Genomic DNA, 15,041 nt, shown 5'->3' with positions numbered 1-15,041 from the left:
ATTTGTTGCAGCAGTTAATCAAAATCACAGCTGTGCCTTACTTGAATTCATCCACTGGCTCTTTTTAAGCCTTTCTCCACTAAGTTTATAAACTCTTCATTTCCACTGTTTTTTTCCTTTGTAAAGGCACTTAGGCACTATAAGCAACTCACCACCTAGTTCTTTTTGGTGATATGAACAGTTTGAGTTGCTTATGTATTTGACATTACACCCACGTCAAGGGGTTTCCACATCTTGAAGCAATTTGGTAGCTCTTTAACACGTATTTTCAGCGTTTCAACACTCCCTCAAAAGCATGAATTCCAGGAACGGCACAGCGATCACACTGCTTTGAAAAGCCACGCAGCGCTGAAGCACCACAGCACACATCCTGCAACAGCGTGCGTTTAACTATCTTAAGAAAGGCCCTAGGGGCTTTATAAGGAAGCTATGCCCAGCACAGTATTTCTAGACCAAAGAAGCTGTCTTGGAGTCACTCCATATGACATCTACATGGTTTTCCTCCCGGTTTAAACGTGTCCTCCCAGGCAGAAAACGAGCCGAGGCCACAAGCGCCACCCCACCCGCGGCCGCCTCAGCGACAACGGCCGTCGGCTGCCGTTAGGCGCCCGCCGGAGTGGGCGGGGCCGCGCACGCGCGCACAGCACCCGCGGGCCGCCCCGCCCGTTGCACCCTGGGAGCTGTAGTTCCGCGCGCCCGCCCCTCTCCCCTCGTACGTGCCCGCGGCTACGTCACGGCGCTCGCGCCCGCGCTGCTGGAGCGCCGCTAGGGAGCGTCGACCCGCGGGGCGGGGTAGAGCGGCGGGAGGCGGCGCCCGTTGCGCGCCCCGCCGCGGCCGGGCGGGTGAGCGGGGGCCGGGGCTCGGGCGCACTCCCGCGGGTGCCCGTCCCGCCGGAGCGGGGCTGAGCGGCCGGGCGGGTGAGGCGGCGGCGGCGGCGACCGGGCGGGGGGCGCGCAGGCGGGGCGGGCGGGCCCGCGCGGGCAGCGGGCAGCGGCGCGGGCGGGCGGCTCTGGGCGCCCTGCGTGCGCTGCGGTCGCGGTGGCCGAGCGCGGCCTAGGGCCGCCCGCGCCCGCACCTGCGAGGCCCTTGGGGAGGGCCTTTGAGGCGTTTGACTCCCATGGCCGGCGGCGGGGTTGGGGTCTTTCTGCTTATGCTCTTGCAGGCCTGCTGGGGACACAGCAGAACATCTGTGCCGGAGAGGACCCTGCAGGTGGCCCGGGAGGTTTAGCATCTCGGCGCCTCTCACGAGGCAGGTTTCCGTCTCCCTCGCAGGTAGGTAAGGGCAGAAGCGCGTGCGGTTCGTGCCGCTTGCGAGCGGCCGGCCGACTGACGGCGCGCTGCGCTGCGCGGCGGGCGGTTTTGCGGCTTAGCAAGGTTGAGGCCCGTTACGCTGCAGGCTGGAGAAGCTGCTCTGCAAAGATCTCTCTAGCCTTCCCCTACCTTGGGGCAGGAGCCAGTGTGCTAAAACTTCTCCTTGACAGGCAGCTCCCCAACCACCTCTTAAAGATTACGGAACTCGTGGAGCGCCCGCTCTCCCTCCCCAAGGTAACCTGTTTCGGTGCTTAGCTATTGCTTATAGTTGGAATTTTTCCTTAATAGCTGACCTAAATCTCCCATGTGGAAACTAAGCTGATTATTATCTTGTGCTATCCATGGTAGACAGGGAGATCGACAGACCACTGTTCTTTTGTTAGCAGCCTACAGGTGTTTCCCTGTTCCCCCTCACAGCCGTCTCTAACTTGAGTGAACTCACTTCTCATAGTTCTCTGGTCCTTGAGCTGTTTCAGTCGTTTCTCTCATCCCCGAGGTGTAAAACTGTGAGCTAGACACAGTGGAGATCTCACTACCTGAGAAGGTAGCGGGGTGGTCATCTGCTGTGGGTATGGCATCACTCTTAAAACTTTCAGGAGTGATACTGTCTCATTTTGCAGTGCTGTCACATTCAATGTCACCTGCAGCACTGACATAATCAATTTGTGATTACTGTAAGACAGACAGGTTTTTGCTATAATGCTACTCAGGCAATTATTCCTAAAGTTGTATTCATGCATTTTATTTATTTCTTTACTAAGTATAGTATTTTGAACTTATTGTTACTTTGACAAGAAAGTCTTTATCTTGATCGCCAACATCTCCTCGTAACTCTTACGTTATCCACTCTTTCACTCTACCTCCTCCAAATTTAGGGTCATCTATGAACAGTTAATTAAAATACCAAGCAGTGGCAGGTGTACTGTGATCAAAGCCTTGCAGTTTGACCCTCTCAAACCCTTTCTTGTTATTTTTCAGCTTTCTTACTGAAGCTGCAACTCTTTCTGTGCAGGGACCTTGTAATTGAGTCAGATTCTATGGAGAATCTTAAGTGAGGGAACCTTCAATTCCATTGAATTGGATTCTGTAGGATTGTTCACAGGTCAGAACCTGGAAAAGTACTTAAAATCCTGAGCCATTCTAAAGTTTTGGTGCCTTGCATGGGATATTAGCATGTCCTAGGCACCAAATAAAGACTATGGATAAGGAGATTTTCCAGCTGTTTCATATTCTCCCTCTTGAAACTATTATTACAGTTAGGGAGAACTGAAAAGGCTTCTTTTGAGACATCAGACAAGTCATATAATTAATGGTTTTTTTTTTACTTCTTGCCTGTTAAACGATAATTTTTACTTCACAGGAAATTATAAAGATAAGTACTCTGAAGCAATATCCAGGCCATAGTCCATAAGAAATAAAAATGTCTCCAGAATTACTGCAGATAGTTGGAAAATGCAAGTATGGGTGTGCAGGTATGCAGGTACCCTATCTGCAGGCATAATTAGCTGCTAACTGCTTTCATCCCTTCAAACAGTAGTGGGCTGCAAGATGGTTTGTGGATTCTGACAAAAAGGCACGCAACCATTTAGGAAAATAAAATCACTGCTTTAAAGGGTGTGAAGTCATTCATGTGCTAGCACAGGACAGCTGATACCTCTGATAGATGGTTATATGCCTCTTTTCTCTTCTACATTCTTTTAAATTCGTGCTTTCTGGAGAAGCATTAGGAAAAGCTTGAGGACCCCCTCCATCCATTGTCTTTCTCCTATATTTCCCTATATTTTCTTATATATCTGCTTTACTACTAACCCTTTTCAAAATTGCATTTCCTCTTTTAGAGAGCTTTCTGGTATAACTGTCTAAATACCCGGTTCTCACCTACGTAATACAGGATTAGATTTATAGAGAAAGCATTAATTCTTTGTTATATATGTAAGAGATTACTTTATCTGACCACAAATGATCCATGAGGCAGAGTCAGAGGGGATAGTTTTAACATTCTTAATGCTAAAAGTCATCAGAAAATATTCTGAGAACGAGCAACCTATCAGTTAAAGTGAAAAGATTGATTTTTTTGTGAGGAAAATGAGGTAGATTTAGTCCTGGTAATATTTCCTTTAGAATGGCATTCCAAAGGGGAAAACTTACAAACTCCAACCCTAGAGTTTTTCATTTAAGCATATTGATATTCCTGAAAAAAGAGCCTGGCATTGGCAGGATGATAAGCTAAATCACCATTTATTTTTCCTGTGTCCTCTAGAGCAACATATATTTTTTCTTTTCTTTCTAATTTGTTCAGATGTGTCACATTAAAAATCATGGAGCTAGGAAAGGCAAAGCTTCTGAGAACTGGCCTCAATGCCTTGTACCAAGCAATTCATCCTGTGCATGGCATTGCCTGGACAGATGGGAAACAGGTCATACTAACTTCTTTACATCTTCATAATGGAGAACCAAAATTTGGTGACTCAAGTGTTATTGGTCAGTTCGAACACGTTCATGGACTCTACTGGGGCCCGTGTCCTGCTGATACTCCAGCTCTGCTTGCTGTTCAACATAAAAAGCATATCACTGTTTGGCAGCTCTGTTTTAATGCTGCAGAAAGAAATAAGCTTTTGGTTTCTCAGATATGTGACATTGGTGAGCCATTTCCAGTACTCCCCCAAGGCTGCGTATGGCATCCAAAGAAGGAAATCCTGGCTGTGCTGACTACACGGGATGCCTCAGTCTTGCACTCTGTTCATCTCAACAACTCGAGAATTAAAGCGGATATTAAAGGCAGCGGTCTCATCCATTGCGCTTGTTGGACTAAGGAAGGCAATCGCTTAGTAGTTGGAGTGGGCAGTGCCCTTCACTCTTACATATGGGACGATGCTCAGAAAACACTGAATGCTTGCTCTTTTTGCCCAATTTTTGATGTGGGGGGTTACATCTGTGCTGTAGAAGCTACTCTGAATTTTCAAGTTGGTGTTACTACTGAGCTTCCTCTAGACAAGATCTGCGGCTTAAATGCTGGTGTTGCATTTGAAGTTCCAGCGAGCATTGAAACAGACTCTTTTCCCTCACAGTCTAGTTTATGCGGCGAGGAAGAGTACCCCGTGGACGGGGGGAAGAGGCCACTGGACTCTGAGAAGCCTGCATCTCTTGTTACATCTCCTGTGGATCTCACTCACATACTTTCTAGCAAGCAGGGCACTAATTCCAGTCCTCTTCTTCACCTAAGGCCCAAGGATTACCTAACAGGAAGTGGCCAAGATTCGTCACATCTCATCTTGGTGACTTTTGAAAAAAAGGTTACCTCTACCAAAAAAGTCAGCATCCCAGGCATTCTGGTTCCTGATATAATGGCTTTTGACCCCAAAACTCAAACTGTATCAGTTGCGTCCAATACTTGTAACGTCATTTTGGTCTATTCACTGACTTCATCCAATTTAGCCGATATTCAACAAATTCAGCTAGAGAAAAATGAAAAACCAAAGGGTTTGTGCTTCTTGACCAATAAATTATTGTTGATAATGGTTGGAAGACAGAAATTCACTGACCCTGCATTTCTTCCATCTTCAAGATCAGACAAGTACATGATCCGCTTGATGATTAAGGAACTAATGTTTGAAGTGTGTCCTTCAATGCCTGCACCAGCTAATGCAAGCTCCAGTTTTAATCTTCTTTCAAACATACCTCAAGAGTTTTCTACAGACGTTCATCCTCTAAACAGTGGGCTCCTGATACCAGGTCGTGCTCCTGTTCAGTCTCCTACCAGCAGAAGAAAACTCATTGAAGAAATTAAGAGCCCCTCTTATGAGCAAAGCTTGTTGTTGAATGTGAGTGACATCAAAGAAAAAAAGATTTCCATGAATTTTCCTCCAGCTGTCGAGTCTCTAGATGCTGAACCAGTTAATCGGTCCATGGCACTGTCTGCCACACCACTGGCATTTTGTAACAAGCCAACATCTCCAAAAAGGCAGACAGATGCAGCTTCCAAAATACCAAATTCTTTTAAGAATAACTTGCCATTAAGTGAAAAGGAAGCAAGTTACGTTGTGAAAAATATAGAAAAACTGTCTGGTAGCTTTACAGAATTACAGCATCATCTCTCTGAATTAAATGAGCTGCTAAAATCTGGGAAGAGAAGTCTTCCAGTCTACCCATCTTCTCAGGAGCCCTCTTTTGTTAACATCACCTATCAGGTAATTTTAATATTGGAAGCCTTAATAATAAAACATGTTTATGGACATTTTCTGTACCCATAGTATAACTGTATCTCAGTCCCTATTTACAGGTCCTTTAAAAGTACATGTTAGTACTTTTTTCTGAGAAGAGATAAAATGCTCAGGTAATTCTTGTAATCTTTACATTAAAGTTATTGTTGCTTCACATGGTTACATTCGTGCTTTCATTCATATACGCCTATCTGTAGCAGTGATAACACCAGAGTACTTTAGGGGAAAAAAAAGTTATCACTTGCTGATCAATAGGGTTAGATTTATGTCATCAACAATCTCATTGCTCTGCAAACTTTATTGTTTTTAGTGATGTGATATTCAGGAATGTTTGCTGTTCCCTATCCCCACCTCATATTTGGGCTGAGATGGTCAAATCTGACCCAAGCAGGCACATCTTGGCTTTGTATGTAGAAGCTGATGAGCATGGAAAGAACCTCAGTGTGACGATTCAGTAGCAGAATTAAAGTTTTAGGTGAAATTCTAGGAAGTTCATGTTTTTCCTAAGCAATTTCTGAAGGTTTTTGTTTACAAATGTCGGCAGCGAGAACTACCACCTAGAGGCATTGATTTGCATCTCCTGTCCTCTTGTGGGAGAGCTCAAATAATTGAGACCGAAAACAAAAAAATTTCTTTCTCTCAGAAACAGAAATCTTGCTAATTAATATTGAAAGTACCATCTGAGCAGGAAAGAGATCCTTTAGGACACCACAGATAATTCATTTAACCCACCTTTAAAATAGCTTAAAAATCATACTTGATATGAAAGGCATGAATTCTGAATTATTTTGTTTCCTTTCCTTGGCTGAAAGAAAGTACTGCTAAATCTTGTGCTAGAAACTGTAAATTATGTGGTTGTCCAAATATGGCACATAATCTTCTACTCCTCTTTTAGAGATGACATTAATTTGTCTCTAGTCAATATTCAAAAAGATTTAAGCCACCTTTTCTTTTCAATAAACATTGATTTTTGTGGCTTTATTGTTGCTAAAATAATTTTTCTTAGCTTTTGTAAAACTGACATGTTAGGTCATAGACTTCATGCCCTCACTGTCTCTGCTGCTCTCCATTGTAAATATTTAATAATTGTAGTAACTCTAATTTTTCTAGTTTTCTTAAATCTTAACTAAATGTGGGGCATTGCTCTGAAATGCCTCCATAGAAAAATGAAAGTTTACATCAACGAGTCTGCTCTCTGATTTATTAGAGATGTTTATTTGGAATCCCATTTTATATTTGAGGTAGCACAAGACTTTATGTTTTTATGCTTGGTTCATTTTTACAGATGGTTTGGAAGTGAATTGCATTCTAGCTCATGGTCACCTTCCAAGAGTTAGAATAGTTATACCTGTATGAAGATGTTTCACAAATAAAAATAAGGCTGCAATTTAATGTACGGATTTTGATCACTGATGATCTGTAATAAGAAAAGAATTTGACTCTCAAATTATGAGTGAAGTTGGAAATTTTGGCAGAAAATGCTGTCTTTTAACCATTGCGTGGGTATATTGACATGGAAATCATTAACAGGCGAAGAGATCTTTATCTTGCAAGCTTCTTAAATGAATTTGACCCCTGATCATTTCACTGCTGCCCAAGTTATTAGCTGTATTTTACAAATTGTTGAGGAAACCTTAAATGAGCAGTCTCTGTCAGTGGCACATTTATCAGTGTAGGAGGCAAAGAGCACACAGGTGTCTCCAAGCTCCTCTGCAGCAGAACTCTTGTGCATCCATAGGTCCATCCAAGGTATGGAAGCTGAAACAGAATGTACTTTATGGCATTTATACTGTCTGATGTTATCGAGGCTTTTCTGGGAAGTGATATGGTTGTTTGAGTTTCATCCTGTACTAGAAACACAGTTTGTAGATTTTGTAACAGTTTATTTTTTGCATATTTCAAAAATGCTTTGCTCTGGCATGTGGGAGATATTCTCTGAAGACACTATTTGGATTTTAAGGTTTTATGCAATGATAATCAAAGATGCGATAGACAAACACTTCTGATACATTAGTCTGCTCCGTGTTCCAAATATTTATGGATAAAAGTTCTCTCCTCTTCAAAATACATGGATCAGGGAGGAGGAAAAATAGAAAATATGCTGCTTTACAGACTCTCCAGTGAGGTATTCCTCACGGGTGATAGAGTAAGAGTCTGGATTATGCTGTGGATGTAGCTTGTTCTCTTCAGCAGCAGTGTATGATTTCTGCTGTAGTTCTGAGAGATACTGAGTTTGCACATATCTCTTTCTGAGAGCTGAGACTTTAATATATAAATCTTGAAAATTAGTCTGAATGTAGCATTTGACTTCTTGTAAATTACGTAGTTGAAGGCGTAGCTGTGATCCTGTTTTGATGAATGTCATTTTGATATATCTGCTTAAACATACATCACTGTATCTAATAATTCTTTCTTGAATTCACAGAAGCAGCTTTCCAGAAACGGTTCAGATGAAAGGCGAGCTGTTATTCTTTGTGATGGTAAACTCCGTCTAAACGTGGTCCAACAAATATTCAACCTCTCTCTTGTAGAAATGCAACATGGTATGTTGTAATTATTGGATAATACTTACATTTTAAAATCCATGGGATATTCTCAGTCGACAATAGCAATGTAAATAATCTGGTCTGGAACAAAACAAGGAACAAACAGTGAAAGAGTATTAGTGAAAATTTGCTCTTTTGTTTTGTAGTGCAAAAATTCTTCTCAGTTGTAGCCCGGACTGATTATGCAAACCTGTTAAGTCCTGGTACCCCCTTGTGAAGCTGCTGATTATACAGGAAAATCACTGTCATCCAGTATCTTATATTTTCAGCTATTCTGAACAGAGAGCTCTGAGTAACAAGGAGGTTAGAGTCAACTGATGGTTTTGAAATCCAGTTTTCTATATTTTAATCTGTAGTTCCATCATGTGGTCTCCCTTAATCAATCCTGTAGTTCTTTATAAACACAAAAGTAGCTCTGTAAACTTTAGTGGTATAATTTGGTTCAGTTTTTTCCTGTGAAGGAAACTACCTTTCTTCTTGCTATTTCTTCTCTGCTATTACTCATTCATCCATGCGCATCCTGTATGCCTGTATTTGTGTCAATTCTAAGTGTCTTATTTTTAGCAAAGATTTCTACCTTGGCGTATGATCTCTCACTACTATGTATATTCTCAGTACCAGAATGTCCAGCAACTCTAGCTTTACTGTCTGTCCACTGGCAGATTACTTAGCAGCTGTTCAAAGACTTAAGACTGTTCTTTTTACGATTATAAAATTATGGATTTTTTTTTCTGTAAATAGCTGTTAAAATATGTTTAATATTCCAACACCTAGGTCAAACTGTGGTATAATAACTCAAAGTGAATCTTGGAAAGGTCTGACCACTGTCTTATATTAGTGTATTGCAAGATCAGTCACTGCAAGACGTCGCCTGTATTGAAACACAGCAGCTATTTAATAATGTCATGGCACAACCCAGAAGTGTGTGATATACCCAATGAGAAAAGTGCAGACAGTTTTGTGGATATCAATTTCTAATTTTTCAAGCTGAAATTTTATCTTGAGCTGTAAGACCTGAACAACTTCTTTCTGGCAAATACTGAGGAGTGTGTCTCCATTATCTGCATTAGTTATGACTCCTTTTTTATAGCTTTAAAAATGTAAACTTTTATTTATTTATATTAAAAGTTCATAAATTGTTGATTTTAAAGTTTTGTCCAAATGAGATATTAAGCCAGAAGATCAAAGGGTTGTGGGCTTTTAAACTACAATCTTCTCATGACCTTACTGGTAACATGAAGTTATGTAACGTAGCTACATGAAACAGCTGGAAATGTTTCACTGAATGCCCACAAGCTCTGTCTTGTTACTGCATCACTTTAAAATATGCAAGTATGAAAATTTACATTTTGAAATTGTTTGTGTAATTAGAAGCACTGACTTCTACCAGTTCATGTGAAATAGAAAAAATAATGTTAATAATAATGTAAAATCAGATTAAAAAATGAACCAGAGACATAGGGCTTGTACAGCATGGTAAAATATTTCTTCCTTTTTATTATATGAATTTGGCATTTATTTTAGTAAAAGTCTACTTTGTACAGTATCTGCATAGCTTAAGAACTGTAAAATAGCCTGTGAATATTTGATTAAGAAGTCTGATGCATCTGAATCCTTTTGTTCAGGATTTCATTTCTATTCCTTATTTAAAGTGTGTGTTTACTATTGCCCCATTTCATAATGGGAAAATTGGTCTGAAAGGTGTTTTGCATATTTGTTTGAACATACTTTTATTTTTGAGATCATTGCAGCCTGCATCTCCCCAGATTTTTGCTAGAAAAACTGCACGTACAGATGCATTTAACTTTCAAAGAAATGTTTTACACCTTAAACGTAAACATCTATTTATGATTTTTTGTGTAATTAGTTGCATGTTTTTTCAGGTTCATCTTGGATTGTTCTCACAGCAGACAGTGAGGGCTTCATTCCGTTGATGTTTACATCCATGCAGGAAATAGTCATAAGAGACGCCAGCGTGAAAGGCTATAGTGTCCATTCTTCCAAAACTCTGGACATCATCAGTTCTACAGAAGGGTGTAGACCTGCTTCTTCTGAAAGCCTGGACATCACAAGTTCTTTAGAAGTCCTCAGAGACTGTTCTTCTAAGAGTTTAAGCAGCAGCAGTTCTTCAGAACAGTCAAGCAGCAAAATGTAATTGTTAACAGCAATTTTGTAATGCCTTTCTTCTATGATAGGAGAGTCTTAAATGTACTGTTTAGGACTGAATTGTTAAGTGATGGTTTATCTCACACCTCCTTTGAACTTCCATCATTATTTGTTGAAGATCGCTATAAATTATGTCATTATTTATTTGGTCCATCCTTGGAAACATTAGCCTTTTCTTTCTTGACTGAGGAGTGTTTTAAATCTACCTCTTGCTACACGTTACAGACCAGGTCTTTGTATCCTTTGTGTACTCCAACTGCTTTTTGTAGGTTTTAAAAAATATGAGTTTTTACAAGTTCCGGAGCTAAGGTTTCCATCTTGGTTTTTAATATACTGGTGTTTTTAGATGGTAGCACACTTGCATAATAAAGAAATCCTACTTGCATAATAAAGAAATCCTTGAAAACACTGAATTTTTTCCCCATTTCCTCACTTCTGTCAAATCCTGAAATATTTTATTGTTCTTATTCAGAAATTTCCAGATGCTGTGTCTGCAGAAGTGCATGTATTTTTGCACTGATGTTAGCTAAGGACATAAGCTCTAGTTTAGGTAAATGGAATTTGGGCCAAAGTATGATTATGTTGAATATCTGTACTGTGTAGGAGCAAGGCCCTTTTCCTTTGCCCCCCAATTGTCTCTGTTCACTTACCCTCTGTAAATTTGAGAAAGTTGCTATCACATGTATTATCTCAATAGTCATAAAATGACATTAAAGTTGCTTACCATTGTTCAGATGTAATCATTTGCTAGTTAATATTTTTCATCTAACAAACATTTCTTTATCTTCATGTAGAATTTTTCCGCATTACCTTTGAAGTGGTACCATAATATTAACAAAGTTGACTTCAATACATCTATTTTAACTTTCACAGACAATGGATGTATGAATTGAACTGTCAGAGGAGAATTTTAATATAATGTTTTAATGTGATCCGTAGGGCTTTCAGTTTAAAGATTGAAGAAAATGCTTTATAGGCTTTTACAGTGAAAGAAAATTCAGAGGTAACATTTTAGATAAGTTATGGGCCATGGACTTTAGCACTGCAAAAAATACAGTAGTCCAGTATTGCAACCCATGAAATTAAAGCGTGATAAAATTAAAAAGTTTGTCAGCTTTTCACAGCGGCTTTTACTAAGTGAGAAGGAATCAGGTGAAGAGACTGCAGAATTGAAGCTGCTGTTTCAGGACTTTTTTCTTTTTCTTTTTTTTTTTTTTTTGCCTATTTGGAAGTTCAGTCATCTGTCCACAAAATATAAAATAAAAGATACAACAGTAGGTAGAGCTTTAAAGTGAACTGAGTGTTGTGTGTTGCAAGCAGAAGTTAGCAACCTCAGCTCAGCTTCTGGTGAACAAGAGAAGAGTGAAATGGGTGAAAATAGTCTGGCTTGCTCCAAAGCTTAGCAATAAGCAAAGGCTCAAATATCTGAAATGTATCGAATGTGTGACTACTAATGACAGGACTTTAGTTTTCAATACTAAAAACATTTTGGGAGAACAGTGCAGCAATTAGAAATTATCATAGTCTGATGTTGGGGGCTGAAGACGAGCTAATAGAGGCCATGACTAAGGCTACTACTACCTTGTTACGAGAGCCTGGGCAAGTAATTTAGGTTTTTTATTTCAGTTTAACTGTAATATAGGTTAATAATAACCCTTCAAATAGGTTTTGTGAAGTATAATGCAACAAAGTATTATTTATGAATAGCTGTTCAGCGGCTCAACAGCTTAATTCTTCCAGACAGTTCATCAAAACATATAGACAAGATTACACTGAAAAGCAAACCAAACACACACACGCGCACAACCTGAAAGATGTGAAACCCTTTTTTGAGCTAACACCTCTCACCTGCAAAAGAACGAAGGCACTAACGCAGAGCTGACTGGAGCCACTGTCTTACTCAGTTGTTTACCTTCAGGACAACTTCAAAGACTTACTGGTGCTGGGACAAGCAGGAGTTACAGGAGATGAAGTTAAAGTAGAGTTTGTAATTCCTCGTTTTTTAAGCCTCTTGAGCTTGGTTCTCATTGTAGGCAATTCTGTGTCCGCTGTTGTAGGCGCTAGAAGTTAGTACCGTGACAGCGAATCATGGTACGTCTGACGTACGTAAGCTTGGAGATGGGGATACCTTGGAGATAAAAAGTACTTGCTGCAACTTCACTAGATCTTGAAGACAGAGGCGTTATTACAGTAGGGTTTATGTCAAGAAATGAGCGGCTAATGGTTTTCAAAATCTCTTTGATGAAATGCTATTAAAAATCTCATTTTCATATTTTTTTTTATTCTACTGAAACTTCTACTGGTTCTTGATTGAATATGGATTTTGTTCAAATCCATTTAAAGAAAGCCTGTGCTCTCAGTGCCTTTGAAAAGATAAAACCTTAAATGAATCTTTCATGTCAAATCAGAAATTTCTATTCTGTTTACAATGTCCCAAAACTTTTAAAAATGAATTAACATTCATAATGCAGGTAATAATGTCAAAACCCTTTTATCCGCTGTCTTTTAGTTCTAAAAGCAAGCTTTAAAAGAACTTGCAAAAGGATCCTCTCAGCTAAACCTTGTTAACATAAAGTGGCACAATAACGCTAGCATTTCAATACCACAAAAATGAATCAGCCTGGGATCATGTGAATTTCCTCAACTACATTTTCAGACGTATATATTGTTCTACCAGCTATAGTCTACTACAGTCATTTTATGTAATGAGTCTAGTTGTTATGTATAGTTAGTAAGTTATTACAAAAATACCTTCTAGCTGCAGATATTATCCCTATTAACCATAAGGTCCATGCAACTTACTTGGAATTTCTTTCGATATTATCATCTATGTTCTTCATCTATGTAATATTCATAAACTTCCAGCACTGCCCATGGATAAAACCAGATATGACCCCTTTCAAATCCTGGAGAGCAAACGTGAAGCAACTTCCCAATGAGCATCCACAGCTCAGCGATATCCTCGGGGCAGGAGGCCCACCAGGTCCATGAGACACTTGCATGAAGCTAAGGAGCTGATAACCAGCTTTGATTAAAGCTCAAATGCTTCTGCTTCGGGCCTGTGTTGGTGGCAGTGCCCAGGACCTGCTCCCTTTGGACTCTGTTAGTACTGGGCTGGCCATGAGATTCATTCCACCAAGCTTCAGATGGTTGAACATCGCCGTGCCAAAGACAGCTGGAAAAGGCTTCTCTACTCTCAACAGAGAGAAACAGATACCTCCAGAGAGGGGCTGGTTACCTCGTAAGGTTGGTGGCCAAAACAGATGAAACAGGTCACCTGGTGGAGGTGTCCTTTTGTCTCCATTCTCCCCCAGCCACGTTTCTTGAAGCACATTTTATATAGTCACATTTTGTCTCCTGCACTTCACATCGCCATACGTCTTCATTCCATTTTCAGACCATGCTCTGCTTTTGGTTACAGCCTGTCAGGTCCACAGAGAGATAATAATTTTGTGCTATGGATACAACCTTCTAGCAGGCTTTACCTTTTCCATCCACTGACTGAATTTGCCCTCATTTTTAGCATAAGAGACAGGCAGAATTCAGAAGTGCTTTGGAAAAATATTCCAGACCTGACTGAATTACATTCACAGCTGGGATGCTGGTATACCCAATAGATTCGGAAAACTACACTGAAAAACCAGAAAATTGTTTAATTTTAAAACTACTTATTTTTTATGCAGCAGTAGCAAACAAACTTGTACAAAGCTAGTGTGCGCTTATAGACTAATTAAAATCGGTTAGATGTGCTAGTGCTTTTCATGGGACCAGCCCAAGAATCATCTTTTTTAGGCTAACCTGGATGAATACTCAAATAAGAGAAAAGAAGCCATTAAATTTCGTCTTGGCACTAAGGAAATTGCTTTCCTCATCAGTTTCCAAGATTTTCATGTTGATACTCTTAATTAAACGGCATTATGTTCTGAACCATAGATTGACTCTTATTCCTGTTTTCCGTGTATTCTGCTATCTGAGCAGGCTTGTCACATCAGCCTCTTGGGAGCTTGAGTAGAGCTCAGCCCATCAACTATTTAGATGTGTCCCCAGTGACACCACAAGCCTCTCTCTTCGTTTAGACAGCCAGACAGTGTAACTGCCCTTGATCAATTAGAGTTATTCTATCCCTCCTCCGTTAGGCTGCTTTAAGTTTACTTGTTTTTTTAGTGTTTAGGTTCCCCTTTCATTCTTTGCGGGTATGTTCCCTCCTAGCAAATTATCCAGCCAGAACTCTTTCTGCTATATCCTACCAGATCCATTACCTGTCTCCACTACCCAGGTCCTCTCAAAGAACTGAGATAAAGTGGATCCTGGCAAAGCCTCAGGAGTAAGTGGTAATCTTCCTACCTCATTCAAAAGGAAATGACAAGAAATGTTCTTTATCAGCAACCACAGTTAAATCTTTCTACGTCATTTCCGCGGACGGTGAAAAATGTCCGATTCCGACGACCACTGCACAAGTTAGTGATAGAGGCCCTGGAAAGGAGGTGCTGTTTAAGGGGCCACCTTGCTTTTCTGCTGGCCATTTGTAGACTGGTTGTGCTGGATTTGTATTCACCGCGTGTCTGGACTCAGTGAAACTGGAGGGCACCAAAGACAGTTTTAAGGGGACGCTTCCTTTTCCATGTTGTGGCTGTTACAGATATCAGCAATCACTCATTTGCAAAGCAACATTTTATATTCAGCGCTGATGGATTTTCTGCACTTGTGTTGACTGTTTCCTCTTTATTTCCTCCTTTCCGACTTCCTCTCAGCCATGGTCTATTAAAATAACAAAATATTTCTTTTTACTACTCATGT

At 40.4% G+C, this 15,041-nt stretch overlaps 1 protein-coding gene across 2 annotated transcripts; it reads left to right on the top strand.

Moving 5' to 3' along the window:
- Positions 1-846: 846 nt before the first annotated feature.
- LOC134138975 (WD repeat and coiled-coil-containing protein) lies at positions 847-10,657 on the top strand. Of its 2 annotated transcripts, none has more exons than XM_062573197.1 (5): positions 847-918; positions 1,164-1,273; positions 3,612-5,499; positions 7,958-8,075; positions 9,962-10,657. In XM_062573197.1, the coding sequence occupies exons 3-5, from the start codon at positions 3,631-3,633 to the stop codon at positions 10,231-10,233; spliced, it is 2,259 nt and encodes a 752-aa protein (XP_062429181.1). In that variant the 5' UTR covers positions 847-918; positions 1,164-1,273; positions 3,612-3,630; the 3' UTR covers positions 10,234-10,657. The 2 variants fall into 2 exon arrangements, with proteins under 2 accessions (XP_062429181.1, XP_062429182.1); XM_062573198.1 differs by lacking the exon at positions 847-918 and adding an exon at positions 1,483-1,546 and having other exon boundaries at positions 1,025-1,273.
- Positions 10,658-15,041: the final 4,384 nt, after the last annotated feature.

Source organism: Rhea pennata, chromosome 3 (assembly GCF_028389875.1).
Source record: "Rhea pennata isolate bPtePen1 chromosome 3, bPtePen1.pri, whole genome shotgun sequence".
Classification (NCBI taxonomy): Eukaryota; Metazoa; Chordata; class Aves; order Rheiformes; family Rheidae; genus Rhea; species Rhea pennata.
Note: the sequence above shows the minus strand (reverse complement) of the source record. Positions and strands in the feature narration are given on the sequence as shown.